General features: G+C 37.0%; 1 protein-coding gene across 1 annotated transcript in view; it reads right to left on the bottom strand.

Moving 5' to 3' along the window:
• The window catches only part of eya (eya transcriptional coactivator and phosphatase 2), an 83209-nt gene that overhangs the window by 4737 nt on the left and 57585 nt on the right, over positions 1-20887 (bottom strand). The window contains exons 4-14 of the mRNA XM_089736056.1: positions 13159-13487; positions 11284-11395; positions 7752-7856; positions 7108-7261; positions 6087-6240; positions 4228-4330; positions 3793-3964; positions 2966-3055; positions 2148-2356; positions 705-827; positions 46-167 (exon numbers count right to left, since the gene is read on the bottom strand). Coding sequence (XP_089592182.1) covers positions 46-167; positions 705-827; positions 2148-2356; positions 2966-3055; positions 3793-3964; positions 4228-4330; positions 6087-6240; positions 7108-7261; positions 7752-7856; positions 11284-11395; positions 13159-13487 — 1673 coding nt within the window. The remainder of the gene's footprint in view (positions 1-45; positions 168-704; positions 828-2147; positions 2357-2965; positions 3056-3792; positions 3965-4227; positions 4331-6086; positions 6241-7107; positions 7262-7751; positions 7857-11283; positions 11396-13158; positions 13488-20887) is intronic.

The following is a 20887-nucleotide window of genomic DNA, read 5'->3' as shown; positions in this document are numbered from 1 at the left end:
AGCCTGCCCATCTAGAGCAAACTAAAGAAAAAATACTAAACTAACCCGTTTTCGTGGCGGAGTATATATTTTCGATAGGAAACACGCCCCCTAAGCCGAAGAGCAGGACTTTCGCCAAAGCCGGGACGAGCTGAGTCGTCGTGACTAAAACATTCACGCAGTTCTCTCTGTAAAACAAAATTAAAATTATTAAAATAAAATTACATACATTAATACTCAACCGAAACCCATTTACTCAAATTACCCCAAGTTTTCTTTTTACTGGGTTTAAACTGTAATAAGCTCAGGGCTTAGTGGTGGTTATCATACCCGCTTATCATATCTATGGCTATGGCCCTACTATGGCCCTTTTAATAACTTTTTAGTAGGGCTAAAACTATTAGGCTTCGTGGCCAAAGTAAGCTAGATAGATCACAAGTTCGACCACTAGCAATCAATTTGAAAAAGACTTAAGAAATTCATTGATTAAAAAACTATAATTTAACCGCATTCATACAATGAATTAAATATACATATGTATATTCTTTTACATTCTCTTACTCTCTTATTCATACTTTGTATTATACTGTCAACAGATTCTGAGATATTTCTAAGTCTAACTTAGCAGGCAGCTGATTTCAAATCATACATTTAATCTTACTATCGGAACAGAATTTGCCCAAACTGGACCAATATGAATAGCGTAGAACAAGGTGAGGACGTACCGAGAATTAATCATGTTTAGACACTTGCAGGCTAATGTTAACCAGTTATCCGTGGCCTGTTCTAGTTCTGCTCTCAGTTGTAACCACTGTTCTCTCTTTGCTGGCCCTAGGAGCCCTCCAACACTGAAATATTAAATGTTTTAATCATAGACTGGTAAAAACTTTTAATGGTGGTAGGACATTTTGTGAGTCCGCGCGGGTAGGTACCACCACCCTGCCTATTTCTGCCGTGAAGCAGTAATGCGTTTCAGTTTGAAGGGTGGGGCAGCCGTTGTACTGTTAAAAGTGAGACCTTACAACTCATGTCTCGATGTGGATGGCGGTATTACGTTGTAGATGTCTATGGGCTCCAGTAATCACAGGTGGGCCATGAGTTCGTCCCCCCATCTAAGCAATAAAAAAAAATCTATAACTAAACATGGACACTTTCTGAGCACCGCAATGTGTGGATAACACGAATTTGTTGAAAGTACTCAGGTGCCAGCTGGCGATTCCGAGTGGGATTAGAACAAATCTTGAAAAGTCCTTACAAGTTTAGACTCAATACGGATAAAAGACACGCGAGTGCATACATGATGAACAAACGTACCAACTTTAATTTATATTGTATATGTTACTAGTGAAATCCAATCATGCTCCGCTGTGACAGTCACTTAACAAGATATTTATATTATTGATTAACAGATTTTGGCTGTTTTGTCTAAAACAGCTCCATCCCACCTCTTCTTGTGGGTGTTGTTATGGTGATTAACAGATTCTGGCTGTTTTATCTAAAACAGCTTCATCCCACCTATTTCTGTGGGTGTTATTATGGTGACTATAGGGTCACCTATGAAGCGACAGCAACATTCTCTGAGTATTACAAAATTATACCTGGTTCACCAACCTACATTACTGATGGTAGTGCATATTATAAACCCACACAGGTATTTACCACGCTCCTACCAATTTCCGTTTCGAAGCAGTTGTACTGGTTAAAACGATGGGTCAGCCGTTTATAACATTTTTTTTAAGGGATTTTATGACCTGGTTACTAATACCTTTAAGTCATGTCTTATTTTAATTTATATTCTTATTTTAATGAAAATGGATACGGTAATATGGGGTGAAATGAAATAAAATGAAGATGATTATTAATCAACTGAAATATAATCTCAGTAAAATGGTGGTAAGTTACTGAGATTTTTTCTGTGGACTTTTTGGAGGTTCCCGAGAAGTTACGTCCAGCGGCTTTGTTTCATTTTCCCGCATTTGTGCACTTTCACAGATATTAAACACTTAATAGACCACCGTTATTACACATTTAAACCTGAAGAAACACTAAATAGACAAAATAAAAGAAATCACACAACTTCACTCCTCGCGTTCCCGCCAAAAAGTCCATTCAGTAAAGCAGTGAAAGGGTCTAATTAGTTATTTTGATATCGTTCAACGAATACTGACCTATTCCTGTAATTATTGTAGGTGTCTTTGATCTTCCTGTACCGGAAGGCTAGTTTCCTCATCCAGTCGACTCCGCCTCGGACCCCAGGCGCACACAAAGCGCCTCCCGCCGCGCCCGCATGAAACCCATCCGTTGTGAAGTTGTACGCAGAGAGATCCTGGCCATTATCATCGGCTGATACTGCGTCTATGTGCTCCTGGTCGCAATCCTAAAGTTACAATGTTTATTATACATTGTTGTATATTATAGATTGTTGATAGGGTGTATTATAAGCCTGCATGAATTGGTACCGTGCTTTCGGCGCAAAGTCTTGGCCATCATGAGTACAAAGTGTAATATAATACATCTGAGACTCTGAGACTTTATGCCTAAAGATTTTTGCAACAATCACATTGTATGCCCTCATGTGGGTTATTGACCCTTTGCTAATTCCATTAAAAAATTGGTTTTCCCTTGCTCAGAGAGTATACTTTAATTCAGGGGCTCCCAAACATATTTTGTCTACTGCCCACTTTGAGAATAAATTATTTTTTAGCGCCCCCATTTTTCACCTACTATAAACCATTACAGCGAGAGCTCAGTCGGTGTCTAAGAGTCCTCTTAGATGAAATTACAAATCGCCTCCCAAGCCTCTACACAACGCCCCCATTTTTTTTGTGGGTCTCTTACCGCCCCTCTTTAGGCCTGCAGCACCCACAAGGGGGCGTCATCACCCACTTTGGGAAAGGCTGTTTTAATTGCTTGTTTTATTTTTGGTATTTCATTTTAATGAAATGAGTATATTTTATGTTGATATGTTATATTGACACAAACTTACCTCGACATCATTGAAAAAGAAATGTGTATCAGCCAAGCTGAATATCATTTCTTCCATCCTAAATCCTAATTGCACTATCTGTTGAGTATCCTGTAATTAGAGTTATCACACAATTTACAATCGAAAACTACTTCAGTACTTCAAGGTGAAATTGGATTTTACAATATCAATGGCTCGGACATGTAGTACGTATGGAGCAGGATCGGGCTGTGAAACGGGTGTACCGGAGGGACGCCGCCCCGTAGGGAGGCCCAAATACCGCTGGTGTGACGCTGTGGAAGGAAATTTACGGGAGCTCCAAGTGTCGGACTGGCAAGGTGTTGCGCAGCGCCAGGCTGAATGGCAAAGTTTATTGTCGGAGGCCAAGACCCACTTTGGGGTCATAGAGCCAGCTCGGTGGTAAATATGGGTCTCACGCAAATGTGTTGGTTTAATTTTAAATGAATTACATTTAAAAGATTAGCACCTGTGTTATAGCAATTCAGGCCTCTTTGTTAACTACTTTGTTTAACTACTTGTTAACTACTTTGAAATAATTTTTCTTATAGCAAATGTCAATGAAAACAAAAGCATGATGTTATAATTTAAAATCAATTTAATATACATAGACAATAGTAGAATAGACTTGAAATGGCAATACTCTATCACGTTTCACTAAATAACACATTCTTTGTCTTTTTTCTTTTAGACAGGTAATTCACCCCTAACATTCACGAATTATTTGTGTCAAGAAAATAGAGAAGAAAGACATATTTTCTATTATCAAGTAATTGCTTTAGCGCATATTTTACATATCTTCCAGAGAATAAATGATTTGTATAATGTACCTTATTGTACTTAGTAGCATAAGTTCCAGTGAGCAACGAATGGAATATAATTATAGTCTCGTCCAAATCCCATATGAAGACTCTGTCTGTGGCTGGCTCTGGGACGTGCTGGGCTGGCGATGATGAGGTGTTCCTGCGTCCTCGCCCACGAGACCTACTAGCTGTGCTTTCCCTGTTGCAAAAAGAACTGGATTTATACTTTTGATAACAACATTTTATGATGTAGATTTTTTTTAATTAGTACATGTGCTCTTTACTGAAATCCTGCTTCAAAGCTATCAAATATTCTACTTTTTAAACTGTTATAGATGGGTATGCGAAGCTCATTTTCCAATTTAGAATTGAACTCATTTCCACTTATGATCACTTTGTCAGTATTCTTGATAATTAAACACAGCTCTAAATAGAAATGAGAAATGGCTATAAAAAATTTACCCAGAATTCTCTCTACATCTTCTGCTGGCCGCGTGCACTTCAGCTTTAATCGGAGATAATGGACTCGTATCATTAATCGATGGCAACATTGATGATGGTGAATCTGTGAAAAATTTACTAAGATTTAAACAAAATTATTTTATAGCAGGAAATGTTCCAATTTATCAAAAATTAATATTGAACTAGTGGTCACCCGGTAGTCGGAATTCGACTATAATTAATTGAAATTATAAATAAGTTCGTACACTATTATGATTGTATTTTATATTTCTATAATCAAAAATTTTGCCAAGACTACACTATAGAAAAATATTAATAAAGACAAATAATATTTAATCTATTCTCAATTTGACCACAGACGTCAAGAACAAAAGTTTGACAATAAATAAATAGTATGTATGCGTGTGTGTGTGTCAAATACATGGTAGGTGTGTAATGTTTTCTTTATTGATTTAATGTATCTGTTATGCAATATTTTAAATAAATATTAACATTATGCACTTTTTCTCTATATTCTCTATAAGTGTGGAAAATTTCATACTTCTCCGTCCGCGCAATTTTCGTAAAAAGGGATACAAAGTTCTTGCTTCACGTATTAATATAAAGATAAAAATACAAAATGAACCCGCTGTCTTTACTGATATAAAGAAATATTAGCAAACTTCTGTTGAAAACAATTTGGAGTGGTCATTTAAGAACTCAAATGAACTATTTTACTCGTTGTCATAATGTTTACAATGGACTAAATGCATTATCAAGGTTATGTTTTCGTTGTGTATTTCATTACCATCTCCGCTCTCCGACTCGGGCCAGTAATCCGAATTATCATCTATGTTCTCGTAGTGATCACTCGAATCATCTTCAGTAAGTTTCCTACGCTTATTTGAGTTCATATTCATATTTTCCTTGTCCATTTCCGTAATTAAAGGAGTCAAGGAACTCCAATGTTGGAATGTTACGTAAACTTTGTAAATAAACTTAAAACACCGTAATATGGATGCAGCTACATATATGTATTATTTTTTTATAATATTAAATAAAAGTATCTGCTTATTTTGTTTTCTAAAAGTTTGATCAGATGTTTGAAATTTTTAGTTGACACTTGACAGTCGACATTTTAATAGAACTTGTGTAGGAACAAAAAGGAAAGCAAATGTTTGAATGCGTTTGTAATGAGTGTGAACGAGAGAAATGTAAAGCATTTTATTGCATTTGATTTTGTGCAGCATTGAGCTTCGGCTGTATCTCTGGAGTATAAGAGGCAAAGGAAACGTAACCACAAATATAAAATTTAAAATTCAATGTGATCATTTTCTGTTAATATCAATGTATTTCTTTTTTTCAGTTTTAGGCATTACATACTATTTTTTACGCTATAAATAACACCACGACATAATATTATTCCATCTTTATTCATCAATACACGTAATATTTTATTTGATGGATTGGTAGGATATCATGTGAGCTCGCACGGGTAGGCACCATCACCCTCTTTATTTCTGCCGCGATGCAATAATGCGCTCCCTTTTGAAGGGTGGGGAGCCGTTGTAGTGTAAAACTACAACTGAGAACTCGTGTCATAAATTATATTTACGTTTTCGATGTTTATAGACTCTGGTAAGCATTTAAGACCGAACACCCGTCAAAACAACAAAATAAAACCTAATATTAATAAAAACAGTTTTTTGATTTACAACACTCGAATTCCATGATAACATTATTTTTACATCCAATAATATTATATTTTAATATTACAATATTATATTTTACCCTTGGTTATGTACTTTTGAGTAGTACAGTTATGTACTTTTGAGTTAATTTTTTTTTTTTAATTTTTTATAAACCTTTTTTGTAATTACCTGACAATGCTCCTCCGAGATGGTATGAAGTGTGACCAGCGCTCCCACTACTGCTTGGCGAACTGACATAAGGCGAATAGCTGGGTGCTGCGTAATAGCCACTGTACTGAGCAACATTGTGTTCCGCGTAGCCGGCTGCATAATTACTATAATCCTGAAACAACAGTTAAATAAATATTAAATTATGGAAAATTAAATATATAAATAGCAAGCAGTACAATTAAGTACAGTAGTTAAGTTTATTTATCAGTTAATTTTCGTTTTTTAGCAGCTTTATTCGAACTTTAGTGTTGTCAAGAAAATGTTTTTGGAATTATTTATTTCTTATCTTTCGTCTTTACATGGATAAATTTCAAAAAATGAAACATAAAACGTATCACATCCAATGAATCTAAATGTAAAGGTTATAGTGATTGTGGTCGAATCTTTAAGCGAACATTAGTTAAACATAATATTCTCTTCCTTTTTTTAGTATGGCACACAATGTCATTGTCATTGTTACAATGTCAATGTCAAAATGTTATTGTTGCCAGTGTCGAGTTTATCAGTGAGTTTATCATCTTCGTTTAAAATCTTCAGAAATGTAATAAACATTCTGTCGTCATGGCCTAAAGGATAAGACGTCCGGTGGATTCGCATCTAGCGATGCAACGGTGTTCGAATCCCGCAGGCGGGTACCAATTTTTCTAATGAAATACATACTTAACAAATGTACACGATTGACTTCAAAGTTAAAGGAATAGCATCGGTACACCGGTAACCACTTACTTCAATTGGGCTGTGAGCTCGTTCACCCAACCAAGCAAAAAAATAATCTGTTACATACGACAACATCCAAGATGAATAAATTACATTTACCCAAATTTTGTATTCGATTTTCCAATTACGTTGTATCAATGAAAATACGTTAGATTATACCTCTTGTTATGTAGGTATTAAGTGGTTACCGGATAACTACTTAACATCAGGTGGGCCGTGAGCTCGGCCACCTTTATAAACAATAAAAAAAAACAATAGTTACTTGTTGTGTAGGAGTGAAGGTTTGCGATAGTCCTCCATTGTATGAAGAGTATGCGTACGGCGAGGGTTGAGTGCCGAATCCTGTGGCGGGCACACTTCCCACTCCACTCATCCCGTACGCACTGAGGTATGTAGGCGTCGCTTTGCATGACGATCTGCTCCAAGAAAATCTTATATTAGAGTGGAAACATATTCTGTAGAACGATATCTGCGGCCGACGGGTTTTTGGATGGAGACCGGGTACTGGCAAAGATAACAGACACCCGGTCAGGTATAGCGATTATTTACGAGGCACTGCTCTTGATAGGGCCAGTGTTAGCAACACCTCCGGTTTGAACCCCGAGAGCTCACCTACTCGCAAGGGTAACGCTGATATAACTTCTCAAGGCAATCAGCATAGGTAGGAGCAAAAAAAAGCGATTATACGCCAAGGATCACCGGCAAGAAATAAAGAAATTCGAATCCTGGGGTTCAATGGCGGATATTGAAAGGGAAAGTAGAAATTGGTAGAAGTAGTTGGTAGAAAATTTATGCGTAAATTGTATGAACATTGTAAATTACATCGCGCAATTTACGTTGCGTTTAAGACTTATTCTGGTGCAATTTCAGCTAACAGAATGATGTAAATTTTAGTATTATTCAAACCTGTTGTTCGTGTTGTGCGGTGGAGGATATGCAGCGTAAGGCTGGTTGTAAAGACCAGAGCTGACGTACGACGAAGCCGCGCTGCCGCTACCATACTGCTGCATACTACAAAAAAACAAGAAACCTTAGTTGTGTCCTTATGATACGTATTCCTTTGCCGTTTTAAAATTTTATGTCTAATATTTGAGTTTTAGTGGGAAATATTGACCTGAGGTAGGTGAGGAGTACCGCTGAGTTTTGTATACTTATTCGTTTGTCAATAATAATTATCTAAGACACGAAAATAATAATAAGTAAATATAATCCAGCTATAGTATTTTCTTCGGTTTTCATGAGTGGAGAATATAATTAAAACTAATTTTGCGGCTTACTCCCGCCTTTTTTATTGTCATTGTAGGTAGCTAGGTATTTCGAATACTATAGACGACTTTTGTATGGAAATATTTTAGGCTTCTAGGAACAACTTTCATCCCATAGCTCTAAGTCTCCGCCAACGCGATTTAAAGCTTAGTCCACGCAGACGAAGCTGCGAACGGAAAGCTAGACTATCTAAAGTTAATTTAATTTCGATAATCGGTAACAAAGAGTACAATGAAGAATTATTAAGATATGAAAAGATAATTGTTTTGTTTTTTTACTACGCATTCTAATGAAGACTGATAATTTTATCGTAAAACATTCGATTCGCTACGAAAATGATAAACCCGCACCTAATGGCTAATCTCTAGTGACGATAATACGAATGCTCGCAATGTTATATTGTGCAATGTTACATTCAATTCGAATGCTTCAAGCAGACGGTTTACTTTTTTTTTTCCTACCTAAGCTGGTAGCCTTGAGAGGCTATTCCAGCGTAACCTTAACTAGTAGGTGAGCTCACGGGGCTCAAACCTGACGACGTTGCTAACACGAACCCTAGCAAGAGCCGTGCTTCGCAGAATCTACCACCGGATCGGAAACGCGACCCACTGAGAAGATCCGGCGAGAAACTCAGTGGACTGTGTCTGTGGGTTAATTTACTCGTCGAGCCCTTCGTCGCAAGCGATGGGTTCGACGAGAACGGTGACCGGTGCTTGAAGTACCTAGAAGCACCGTTAGTGGATCGGGAGCATGCGAAATGACGTGTTTTGGGCGACGTCGACTGCTTTCTATTCTGTCCGCAGGATCGGGAATGTAGTTACCGGCGGCCACGATGAGAGGGTTCTCGTGTCGTGCCGCTTTATCGAAGTGGGACGATTGACTATGGCATTGTCGACGTCTATGAGCGACAGCAGTCACTCACCCCACTCGTCGGCTTAAAAAGTAAATAAAAAACCAAACAACGAAACTATTAAACAAAGTGAATTGTCAGAAAATTACGTTACGCAAACATTATATCCAATTAATTAATGATTACGCTCAACAGTCGACGTTGTAGAAACAGGGATGTAAGAAGGCAGCGAACTGTTCTTAGTATATTTAATACTCAAGACATTGATTCAGTTGAAAGAATAATCTACTGAAATATGTGTAGTTTAAAAAAACACACACACGCTTAAATAGCAAGCCTAACAATAATTATTTTCATCTTTTTTTACCCTGTTTGATACTGGCCAAGATATTAGAGAGAAGTTATAATATTATTGTGTCATCTTCGGTCCTTGATGCGTGTGAAATTTTTCAATTTAATCGGATTGCTTGAGGCCGGCGAAAATGGCGTTCAAAGATCTCGTACATACAAACAAACATGTATGCTTGTCGAATAAATAAAAGCTTTAAAAAGACAACAAATAGCATTACAGTTGCGTCATCTATGAAATCCGGCTGTTACATACTTCATCATCATCATCATCATCATCATCAGCCTTTATCTGCCCACTGCTGGACATAGGCCTTCCCCAATGCCTTCCACATAATGCGGTCCTCCGCCTTCCGCATCCAACGACTTCCCGCCGTGCGCACTAAGTCGTCAGTCCACCTGGTTGGAGGACGCCCCACGCTCCTTGTACCCATCCGTGGCCTCCATTCGAGGACTTTCCTCCCCCATATAAGTTACATACTTACTTACTCATAATAATATATTGTTTTAATTTCACTTGACATTAGAGATATGAAGTTATCATTACTTAAGTTAATTTGGAATTGTTAATGCTAGTATATAAAACCTACAAGTGGCAGGTACCTTACATGAGTTAAACAGAATGACCTCGAGGAGGAAGATAACAAATCAAATCTGCCTACTTCAATACTAAAAGTCGATCACGTCATCTCTGTCAGGATTGGAACGATTAAGAAGGAGAATATTAAAAACCTACACTCCACAATGGAGGATAAAGCGTAAACAAATGAACAAATTTAAGAAGAGCCATTTAAATTTGATTTTGAAGTTTTGAACGCCAGAAGCACGTGCAATACAAGGCATTGATATGGTATGCCTCTAGTATCTCAACATTTCATCAACATCAGAATGATAGGTGCGTAACTATAATGGCGGCGGTTACCATTTTTCTTTCGACGGGTCGTACGGGAGTACGAAAGCTATTTCTAATTTTTTACTGGTGGTTGGACCTCTTGTGAGTGCACGGGTAGGTACCACCGCCCTGCCTATTTCTGCCGTGAAGCAGTAAGGTTTGAAGGGGCAGCCGCTGTGACTATACTGAGACCTTAGAACTTATATCTCAAGGTGGGTAGCGCATTTACGTTGTAGATCTCTATGGGCTCCAGTAACCACTGAACGACAGGTGGGCTGTGAGCTCGTCTACTCATCTAAGCAATAAAAAAAGTGAGATTTCGCAGTTAATCAAAATTGAGTTTTCAGACAGAGGCCGTAAATTGAATAGCTAAGTTTTGAACTGTTTAATCTATTTCATTACGTCCACATACCGCACTGTAATACGGCCCTGGACACTACAGTAGTACGGCCTGTCTTATTTAAGACATTGTCCTTTTGAGGCTTCCGCCAAATCCACGGTTCGTTGACCCCGGTTAATGCGGCAGAAACAAACATCTGGCCTCAATCAAGATTAATTACTCATTTACTGAGATGATTGTACTATTAGAATTTACTATTGGAGCAATGAGCGATGTCTTCCGGTGTTGCAAAGAATAGGTAAAATGTAAATGTATGTAATCTTTGTATAATATATAGTTTTTATTTATTTATTTGTGCAAGTAAGTTAATGTAATGGATTTACAATTATTGAATGTAACTCACACCGTGGTTACAGGAGCCCATAGATATCACAGCACTATGCCACTACCAACCTAGGGACTTGATTTACGTCTTAATTGTAAAGTGAATATGCTTTTTGCGAGTTTGATTCTTGTTACTGGTTGTTGATTTTCAAATTATTACACACATAACGGATTGTTACGATAAAATAAATCAGCAACAAGCTATATTAGTAGAAATGTTGAGATTTGTCGTATTTTAGGAGGCAGCATGGGTTAAGTTAGTAATGCATCATATCCCACGTGTCTCCTAGACGCGGATAACTCGTAGGAGGTTCGGTCCAATGGCAGAAAATAAAATAAAAAAAGCAATGCATCATACCTATTGTAGTATTGGTACGGCAGCGCGGTCTGGTCGTATGGAAGCGTTTCCCCGTACAGCGCCACGTCTGCCTCGCAAAGCCCCGGACTCCGCACCTCGGTTTTTACGCCACCTGGCAAAAAGACCACAAGCTAGGTAAGAAAACAAAACAAATGAACGTAGACGGATAGAATATAGCTAAGTAAAATAAAGAACATTGATAGATTGTAGAACTTAGATATTAATGAAAAAAAACTTTTTTATTTTATCAGTCATTTCTTGTCTATAAGTTCTCTTTGTTTTTTTTTGTTTTTATTATTGATTAGGTGGGGTAATGAGCTCATGGCCCACCTGGAGTTAAGTGGTTACCAGAACCCATAGACACTTACGACGTAAATGCCACCACCTACCTCGAGACATAAGTTCTAAGTCTCAATTTTAACAGTACAACGGCTGCCCCATCCTTCAAACTGAAATGCGTTACCGCTTCATGGTAGAAATAGGCAGGCTGGTGGTACCTATCCGTGCGGACTCAAGATCCTATCACCTATCCTATCACCCTATCACCAGTAAAATGGTAATAATTGTCATTGTTTTTGATAACCGCACACATTGAGGCAAATCTCACTCCCTAAAACTGCTGCATTAATTCTAATTCCAGTCCTGATGTTCTTTTGAGCAAGGATTTTTTATTGCCTTTATAGGCAAACGGGCATACGGCCCACATGTTGGTGAGTGGCTATTGTCGCCCATGATCGTCATCAATGCAAGGAGCAGAGCCAAGCCGCTACCTACCGTACTTCAACTGACTTTGAGATTACCAGGCGACTTGTTTGGTGCGTTCTGTCGAGAGGTAGCAGTCTGGTTATTTGCTGGATTACTAGCCAGATTTGAGTGTGGTTTCAGAGCAATTGTTGGTAGATGTCAAGATTACGCTTTCAAAAGTATTTCATACGCTGTATACAGAGTACTATTTATTATAGATCATTCTTTATGATACAATTAGTACATGCTCATGAGGAATCTACTGTTTTATAAGGTTTAAGAGTACTTAATCTACTTCTGTGTAAAATTAAAGAAAATTTTATACACCTCTTAGAATATAAAAAGACAATACACTAGATAATGCTAAATGAACCTACAATTCAAGGCCCAAGATATGGATTTTCATCCTCCTAAGCGGCAGTGAGAAAACAAAATGAGTTTGTTGATTTCTACTTTGTAGAATGTTTAAGCTTAATCGACATGCGCAGTAGTCCAAGAAACTTCTAAAGAATCTTGCTGAACAAATGGAGGCCACCATCTCGTTTGATTTAAATCGCAGTCCGCCATCAGCTTCTCCATGAAATATATATTTAAGATATAGTATAACGTCTAGGCAATCCCTTTATTCCAGACTGCTCCACTGCGATGCAACGGTGTTCGAATCCTAGGCGGGTACCAATTTTTCTAATGAAATACGTACTCCACGATTGTTCACGATTGACTTCCACGGTGAAGGAATAACATCGTGTCATAAAAATCAAGCTCGCAAAATTATAATTTGCGTAATTACTGGTGGTAGGACCACTTGTGAGTCTACAAGGTAGGTACCACCGTCCTGCCTATTTCTGCCGTGAAGCAGTACCTCATGCGTTTCGGTTTGAAGGGCAGCCGTTGTAACTATACTGAGACCTTAGAAATTGTATCTCAAGGTGGGTGGCGCGCTTATGTTGTTGATGTATATGGGATCCAGTAAGCACTTAGCACCAGGTGGGCTGTGAGATCGTCCACCTATTTAAGCAATAAAAAAATAAAAAATTAACTTCATTAATTAATTAATTAATTAAAAAAATATTACATTTTTTTCTCAAATACTACCAGGCAAACAGAAATCGAAAGAGTAGCTTTACTCACCGGTGCTGTCGTCATTCATTAACCAGGCGACCGCGGAGGACGAGGAGGTGGCACACAGACCGCCCGATGACGTCAAAGGCAGCGCGAGACCGCCTAAAGTTGTAGTTGTTGCGCATCCGTTGACTATTCCGCAGCTATCGACTTCCGAAGTACCAGGCAAGCATAAGCTGTCGACGGTATTGGACGTGTTTGGTGTCGCCGTGGTTTGGAACAAAGTCGACGTTCCAGAGACTAAAAGCGCGGGTAGCGTAGCATCTTGCAGTAGAGATGGCGGGGAATTTGAAGTCGACTCAGACTCGCAAGGACTTGGATTGACTTCGCTTGATAATCTGAAAAGCAAAAGGTGGCATTTTGAGATCGTTTTTTTAAATCATAGTTATAATAAATTACTGGGTACATAATTATATACGTTAGCGTTGTCGCTCTAATAAAAATAATGGAAAGCAGTCGACGTCGCCCCAAGCATGTCATTTCGGATCCTCCCGATCCACTAACGGTGCTTTTATTTAGGTACCTCAAGCACCGGTCATCGTTCTAGTCGAACCCGTCGCTTGCGACGAAGGGCTCGACGAGTAAATTAACCCACAGACACAGTCCACTGAGTTTCTCGCCGGATCTTCTCAGTGGGTCGCGTTTCCGATCCGGTGGTAGATTCTGCAAAGCACGGGGTTCGTGCTAGGGTTCGTGTTAGCAACGTCATCATGTTTGAGCCCCGTGAGCTCACCTACTAGTTAAGGCGACGCTGATATAGCCTCTCAAGGCTATCAGCTTAGGTAGGAAAAAAAAAGTCTAATAAAAATCTATTTTTTATTTTGTAATATAGCCTGTAATACTAAAATAGCTTGTTCAATAATAACCCATTTCTTTAATTCATGTCGTTTTCGCTTTTCCCTCGTTCACAGCCAATTCAAACAATCAATAAGAAATCATTTAAATATTTACGGAGTTTAGCGCCCCCGCATCGCCTCCGAGCAAACACAACTTAAAATCGGATGTTAAAAATCCATTAAAGGGTTCGGCGTGTGTTTTATCAGCCGCCTCCTTTAAGGACAACCCGGAATGTCTTCATTTGTGAAACGGGAAACAATTAAATCGAATGTTCGAGAGGCAATCGCCTTTGAAATGTTTTGTTTTAAGTGCGTTACGGTTTTAAAATTTGTTTCAGAAGATTTTTATTCGAGTAGACCGCCTTTGTGATTGGTCAATCGCTATCTGATATCAGAAGCTCTCCGTGTGTGATTGAAATACGATTGCGTAAGGGGCGATCTTGATTTATTTATTTATTTCATGATCGACGTGTTTGGTACTTCGACGATTACCTATCTGGAAATTTAATTAATTTAATAATTAGTGCGGTTTTATTCTTCATAAAAACAAATACCTTCTCTGCTCGATAATGATGGTAGATAAAATATTTTTTAATATAGTATTTTATTTTATATTAAATATTTTATATTATATCTATTGTTCTAATGTTCCTATTGGATAAAACGGAACTCATATAAAATCATTTTATTGTCTTTCTATCTGACACAGACCATTTTTATCGTAGCAATAGGTATAGTCGGATTTTTAATTAGACGAAGCCAGCTGACAGTAGCTAATGTCACTTTGTAAAATAATGTTGCTATATTTAAAGTAATAGTGATGCGTTCAGTTCTCGTTCAATCACATAAATGAACAATGAGTGTGAAGAGTTAATCATTAATTTCAAACTATAAAAGAATATTATTTATATTTTACAATAAAATTGTATTAAAGTGATCCAATATAATAATATGTTACTAGTAGTATGTAACTACAAACAGTTTTTTTATTTTCATTACCTATGTACCTATAATTGTTATATTTTATACATCTATAGTTTCAACTATATGATGCATTGGAAATAGGACAGTCTTACAAGCTTCCTCGCAATGTTTTTCTTAATGTTTAAAACACTCGGTATTCAGTACAGGTAGATACCATAGGAACATAATGTTTCGTCGAAAACTCGTTGGTATGTACAAAGCACGGCTAAAATTCGAACCCCGTGCCCGATATCGGCAGTTCGGCACACTAACTATTCACTAGACAATCGAGGCAATTTCATTAATTCAGGAGTTTTTTCAATCGTTCACTTTGTCACAACACTATTTTTATTTCATCAAAAACTGACAACACAGTAAACGTCAGTTTACTTCGTCTAATAAAAAATCCGACTATAGATGTCAAAACTTGAAATTAGTACATAACATCTTAATTAAAAACTGTATTACCTGTATTATCTATATAATATATAGTAAACTGTATTATCTATATACTAATATTTGCGGCGAAATGGTTATAAGAGAAAGTCATGAAAGAAAAGAGAACTCCTTTGATCTATGACCATGAAATTTAACAAAAGCCAACGTGTTATTAAAAAAGTAAAAAAAATTAAGGAGAAATCCATAAATATAATATCTTTGTATATTTGATACGTAGAAAAAAGAGGTTTTTATGATTTGCAAACCTACACCTGGAAATAGCGCATCGAATATTAACATATAAAAACAAAATCGTGAAGAGAAATAATTATTATTGAAATCGATCGACTAAGTCAATCTGTTTGAATAGACGTAAAAACCATATATGTAAACAGATTGCGCCAATTAACTCGTAATGTTCAAACACAGTGACATCGTGTTTATTATAAATTAGTACCATTAAAATGAATCGACAAAACTGATTAACATGTGTCACTTTTAGGGCTGTTCATTAGGCTGAATGATTTTAATAACTGTGTTGCAAAACTTTTTAAAAATTTCATAAAATTAGTCTGTGCTATATTTTGTATTAGCTGTGTTGCGGACTTTTTGGCGGGAACGCGAGCAGTGAAGTTGTGTGATTTGTTTTATTTTGTCTATTTAGTGTTTCTTCGGGCTTAAATGTGTAATAATGGTGGTTTATTAACTGTTTAATATCTGTGAAAGTGCACAAATGTGGGAAAATGAAACAAAGCCGCTGGACGTAACTTCTCGGGATCCTCCAAAAAGTCCACTGAAAAAATCTTAGTAAATGACTACCATTTTACTAAGATTATATTTCATCCCATATCATCTCAATTCATTTCATTTAATTTCGTCCCAGTTGATTAGTGTCTCAAATTAATCATCATCATTTCATTTCACTCCATAATATCATTTTTCATAAAAATATGAATAATATTAATTAAAATAAGACATGACTTTTTTTTTTTTTATTGCTTAGATGGGTGGACGAGCTCACAGCCCACCTGATGTTAAGTGGTTACTGGAGCCCATAAACATCCACAACGTAAATGCGCCATCCACCTTGAGATACAAGTTCTAAGGTCTCAAGTATAGTAACGACGGCTGCCCCACCCTTCAAACCGAAACGCATTACTGCTTCACGGCAGAAATAGGCAGGGTGGTGGTACCCACCCGCGCGGACTCACAAGAGGTCCTACCACCAGTAAAGAAAAAAAAAGGTCTCAGTTACCAGGTTATAAAATCTCTTAAAAAAAAAGCTATTGCATAGCTTTTATCGCGGGCCTTGAGCGCGGTGACCGAATCATGAAATTCCGTAACGAAAAAAACCTAACGCTCCTCACTCCGCCTACCATGTAGCTCGCGTTCAACACATTCACACATTGCGCTTGTGTAGTGTTTGTGAATAAGCGCGTGGCGCGACGTCACACTGCACGCGCATCATGAAAAGTCTGCCCATCTCTCTCTCGCGCGGTCTAGCTTATGAGTTAGGGGACAGTTAATGTTTTGCTTTTATTAATGTTTAATATAGCGTGGTCTTGTTTTATTATTGTTTTAATATTAAATTATCATTGTCTAATTATAATTGCATAAGTTGATAAAAAATGCTATACAATAGCTTTACCGCGGCAGTTCCTGAGTGCCACACGTTTTTTTACTTTTTGCAAATAGTTTCGTAGCATTCATGAATGAAAACAAGATCTTGAAAATACGTGTATGTTTTATAAATTATTTCAGCAAATTAATACTTTCTTTAAACGAAATAAGTGTTCCCTAATAGACGAAATAAGTATTCCCTTTAATATTCTGTAATAGTCTAAAAATCCAGACCACAGATTATTTAATTAGTACAACTATGTTTTTTTTTAATGGTTAGCAACAAGTCAATTGGCCATAATAAGTAGGCCAGTGTCATAATTTAATTACTTTCATCGCACCAGCCCTGAACATCCACAAACACCCCACATTCCCGATTTATCAAACACATTACACATTGCACGTGTTACGATTAATATTATAAGTTCGTTATCACCGAGCATGCTTTCACGCCTCCCATTTTGTTTTATGTATGTACCTATTAAGCTGTGTGACAGAGCCGTTGACGAGTCAACTGTCACAGTTTTATCAAATACTAGCTGTACTCGTCCGCTTCGCTGGGCATTTAAAATTAACAATATTATTTATTGTTATTATTATTAAGGAGTCTAACACTCATATAAATATTAGTCTATCTATTAAGTACATGTATTTTCTACATGTACTTAATAGATAGACCAGATAGATAGATAATAGATGTACTTAATTAATAGATAGGATACCAAGTTTCAAGTCAATCGGATGGTTCAGTAGTTATAACGGAAAATCCGTAATAACCACTATTGATTTATTTAATAGTATAGATGTTATAGCTTTTTTTTTATTTATTACTACATACACATCGGGCTTATAATTAACATTTTAGTTTGGAAATAAATTCAAGATTTACTAATGATTTATACATAAATAATAACTTGGAAATCTCTTAACCTAAATATAAGCTTCTCAAACACGTTAAATTACGAACTCATGTCTCACAAAGGGAGGTATTCATGTGCTGTGAGCTTTTCCGAATAAATATTTCATTAATAAAATTCATAAAGATTACTTATCCTTTCTTCTTCTTTTTTTCCTACCTAAGCTGATAGCCTTGAGAGGATATTTCAGCGGCCCCTTAACTAGTAGGTGAGCTCACGGGGCTCAAACGTGACGACGTTGCTAACACGAACCCTAGCAAGAGCCGTGCTTCGCAGCATCTACCACCGGATCGGAAACGCGACCCACTGAGAAGATCCGGCGAGAAACTCAGTGGGCTGTGTCTGAGGGTTAATTTACTCGTCGAGCCCTTCGTCGCAAGCGACGGGTTCGACGAGGACGGTGACCGGTGCTTGAGGTACCTAAAAGCACCGTTAGTGGATCGGGAGGATCCGAAATGACGTGTTTGGGGTGACGTCGATTGCTTTCCATTCTTTCCGCAGGATCGGGAAATTACTTATCCATTATTGCGAGTTCAATATTGATATACATACAGGGTGTCCCAGAACTCAACGTCAAGCCGAAACGGGGAAACAGGATTGATTGTATCATGAGAAAAATCAGAAAAAAAAAAATATTCTATGCAGTTTGGAAATTATAGGCATTTAAGAAAAACCTAAAAATTTGGTCAAACTGTAACCATTTTTCGGTTAATTTTTATAACTTTTGCTCATTTAAACTTTGGAACCGTAACATTAAATAACAAGCGGTAGGCAGCGGCTTGGCTCTGCCCCTGGCATTGCTGAAGTCCATGGGCGACGGTAACCACTCACCTTCAGGTGGGCCATATGCTCGTCTGCCCACAAGGGCAATAAAAAAAAAACATTTCTAGATTCACAGTCAAAAATAATGACACAGCTGAAAACTTGTTTTCTAGAATTAAGACTATTTGTTAAACTATGAATCAAAAATTTTCGAAATTTGTCAACTTCGAAAGGCCATAAAAAAATGGGCTAAAGTGCCTTGGCAAGTGCCATTAAAAGTTCGCGCATTTAATCAGGGTTGTTCGTTTCGGTTTGACGTTGACTTTTAGGACACCCTGTATATACAAAAACATGATTGACCACGGAGTGTATTCACTCAGGAAAAAAGCTTAGTAACCTTAATTAAAGTAAGTTCTGGCTGTCGATGTGACAAAGCTATCATTGTTTTTTTTTGTCTCTTTCTTTAATCCACACGCATACTTCATTTTATTATAGTTTGATAAAACTAAGCAGTTCCATAACCAATACCATACAACACAAATAATTAAATTCACACATCGCACATTTCACTAGCGAATCTTTTATTTTACCACACATCCATTAAGATAAGTGCTTCCCAACCTTTTTTGTGCTATGCCCCACTGTAACATTTCTAAAATTTTGACGCCCCCTATACATAATTTTTAAAATAAATAAATTGATTTGTTCACATAAGAAACTTATATGATAAGTTTTAGGAAGAATTTGTGAATTTATGAATAAGAAGAAATTATGAAATTGTTATCAGAACACAGTAATTAATATTTCAAAACATATTATTATAATAAAAAACTGAAATTCAAATTCAAAACAATTTTAATAGAGATTTTATATATTAATTTAGTGCGATTGTCCTCCATAATTATCAAATTGCTCCCTTGTGGGGCGTATGCCCTTTGGGAAACACCGATCTAGATGAATCATAGAAACTTTGAAAAGATGTTAATTTAACACGCATTATGTACGAATGGCTTGGAGTTTTGAAGTTTGGTGTTATCCCCTGTAGTGTTATTACGGCTTAACCGTTCGTAACACAAAATATATTCGGTATGCTTTAACTAAACTACGCCATTAAAATTAATACTCGTAATGATTTAAATATTGGATCCATCCAAAAGCGAATGTCCATATTAAAATATTATTTATTGTTAATGTAAATTAATGTTAATTATTTTATATTATGACAACGCTAGAACATAGCACCTGTTTAATTGTTTTTTTTTTAAATATTTAACATATTAATAGATCAGATGTAAGTGTCAGTATGATGTCATAAGTTTTAAAATAGTTTTTTTTATGTGGATCGTAGTTCTGAGAATTAGTGGATGTTTAAATTTATTTAATTACAACTTGATCTCACTTAAACATATTCATATGCCAGTTTTCATATGCATTTTAAACTACATATTTATTTTCCTTTAAAACAATGTATACGAATGGAGCATACGACGTTAGTCTGAGCCAGTGGTCGTCAAATTTTTCAACAAAAAGAGCTAAATATAGTTTTTTTTTTGCTTAGATGAGTGGACGTGCTCACAGCCCACCTGGTGTTAAGTGGTTACTGGAGCCCATAAACATCTACGACGTAAATGCGCCACCCACCTTGAGTTATAAGTTCTAAGGTCTCAGTATAGTTACAACGGCTGCCCCACCCTTAAAACCGAAACGTATTACTGCTTCACGGCAGAAATAGGCGGGGTGGTGGTACCTACCCGCGCGGTTAATATCTTGTGGTTTATTGTTATTTGAATACAGCACAAGACAGATCTGAACGTGTCTGAACCCGGAATTCCTATGACACATTCCGACCATTCTGTCGACACGTGTTCAATACACAACTAAAATATTTCATTGTGAATGTGCTTTTTAACTGTATTTTTTTTTGTGTCACTCCTTAAATTTGCTCCTTAACTACGCTCGACCAGAATCTACTTGAGTTCATTTACCGTTTTAGGTTCATCCTATTCGTCGTAAACGTCTTGTGAGTCCGCATGGGTAGATACCACCACCGTTTTCCACCGTTTTCCACCATCGTTTTTAATTATCACTATATTGTTGCCGGCGTTACTAATAGTTTACAGTTTTCGTGGTCGCGAACGACTGAAGTGCGATAATAAAGAAACCCAAAATTAAACCGTAAATATCTTTTTAATTATGTCTACA

The sequence above is a fragment of the Bombyx mandarina genome, chromosome 20, assembly GCF_030267445.1.
Source record: "Bombyx mandarina strain Sakado chromosome 20, ASM3026744v2".
Classification (NCBI taxonomy): domain Eukaryota; kingdom Metazoa; phylum Arthropoda; class Insecta; order Lepidoptera; family Bombycidae; genus Bombyx; species Bombyx mandarina.
The sequence above is the reverse complement of the archived record's forward strand: the minus strand, read 5'-3'. Positions and strand labels throughout refer to the sequence as shown.